This window comes from Camelina sativa, chromosome 19 (assembly GCF_000633955.1).
Source record: "Camelina sativa cultivar DH55 chromosome 19, Cs, whole genome shotgun sequence".
Lineage (NCBI taxonomy): Eukaryota > Viridiplantae > Streptophyta > Magnoliopsida > Brassicales > Brassicaceae > Camelina > Camelina sativa.
The window spans coordinates 6,851,793-6,853,700 of record NC_025703.1 but is presented as its reverse complement, the minus strand read 5'-3'; the positions used below and the strand labels follow the sequence as shown (position 1 = coordinate 6,853,700).

The 1,908-nt window shown below is 34.6% G+C and overlaps 1 protein-coding gene across 1 annotated transcript; it reads left to right on the top strand.

Moving 5' to 3' along the window:
* Positions 7-861, top strand: LOC104767506 (protein LURP-one-related 11). Its single transcript, XM_010491526.2, has 2 exons — positions 7-280; positions 396-861. The coding sequence occupies exons 1-2, from the start codon at positions 26-28 to the stop codon at positions 771-773; spliced, it is 633 nt and encodes a 210-aa protein (XP_010489828.2). The 5' UTR covers positions 7-25; the 3' UTR covers positions 774-861.

Here is a 1,908-nt window from a genome sequence, read left to right as displayed (position 1 = left end):
GAATCGAATCTGTCCAGCGGAGACTATGGTGAAGATTCATCCCGATGATGTGACGACAACCTCCGGCGCTGGAGAAGAAACAATTTCGCCGTACTTGACGACGGAGCCAGAGAGTTTCACGATTTGGATGAAGTCGTTGGTGTTCAACACAAATGGCTGCACCGTCTTCAATTCCAAAGGAAGGATTATTTATCGTGTAGACAATTATAATTCTAAGAGCTGCCGTGAAGTTTATCTCATGGATTTGTCCGGTCATGTCTTGTTTACCTTACGTAGACAGGTATACACACACGTCCCTCTCTTTTTTTTCATGCAATGATATAAAATATAGAGATAAATAAAACATTTATTCACTTCTCAAAACTAATTAAGTTGTTTTTTGCGTGTGTGTGTAGAAATTTGGATTATTCAAGACTTGGGAAGGATATAGATCATCATCGGAAACAGCCGAATCAACAACAAAATTAGAATATTTTCGCGTGAAAAATAAAGTTTTTCAGATTCCGAATAAAGATTCATCGTCTTCGTATAGAGTCGTCACGGGATCGTGTAGAAACGATGAACAATATTGTTATAAGATGGTAAATCGCGGAGAAAGTTTAGCGATTGAGGACAATTGTGGAAAACTATTGGCAGAAGTAAAGAGAAAACAATCGAGGAATGGTTTGAAGTTAGGAGAAGATGTTTTGACGATGACGGTGGAGTCACAAGTTGATCACTCTTTCATCGTTGGACTTGTTTTAGCTCATAGCTTAATCAATTGTATACTGTAAAAAGTGAATACTTTACTTAACCATTGCTACGATAGTAAACTGATGAGATTTTTGGGTTGTAAACTAGCTTATAAATTTTTAGCTTCCACTAGTTTTTTTGGAGTTGTTACTTATAAAAGTACACAACATATGTTACGATTAAATACTAAAAAAAAAAAAAAAAACAGTACAAACTGATGTGACTTGTTGTAACTTGTAAGGTAAAGTCGTGAGTGTAAGCTCTCTTTTCTTCGCTTAAAAAAAAAAAAAAAAAAAAAGAACAGGGCCTTTATATGATAAATTAATAATTTTGAGATGAATTTAATAAATTTCTATGGTAGCGGTCTCCAATAAGTCAATAAATTAAAATGTTTGAGGACCCAACTAACAATTACCCATTATTATTTTAAACCGTAACTAAAACATGATATGTACCAGCAAAATCGTAATTATTGTACACAATTTTATGGGTGAGATTCGATTTGAGACCTAAGAGAAGATCTGAATCGTTTAGCTCCGGGAGACGTTAAAACGACATCGCACCATCCCTGTAGTTCTAACTTCTAAGGTCCCATTCTTCAGTTCTTCTCATTAGAGATGTTAAACGATCGGGCTCGCATTCATCTAGTTTGTTAGAACCACATGGTTTGCGTAATTATGACTAAAACTCACCCTAATAAGTCTAACCAATTAGCAGATCATCCCGTAGATGACTTTCTTTCACAAATGGCCCAAAACTTCTCACTTTTGTATTAGTCAGATAATGAATTTTATCGCGTTGAGTTTCATTGAGCTTTCAATCTACATATTTTTTTTGTCTTAATCATTTATACAACCCTTAAACCGGGGACTACAATGAATTATCAAGAGAAACTCTGTTAGAGTCTTAGATAGAACCATTATAGGGTACACCAGTTTGCTTTAACCATCCATGTTTGTTAATCAAAGCATCGATATAGTATACTTTTCTCCCAACTAAACTAGCATGAGTGACTGTCAAGATGATTATGAAAACTATGATATGAGTCGGCTGTACTCCATTATTGCAAAATATATTACTAACTATAAACTAGCATGAGTGACTGTCAAGATGATTATGAAAACTACGATATGAGTCGGCTGTACTCCATTATTGCAAAATATATTACTAACTATA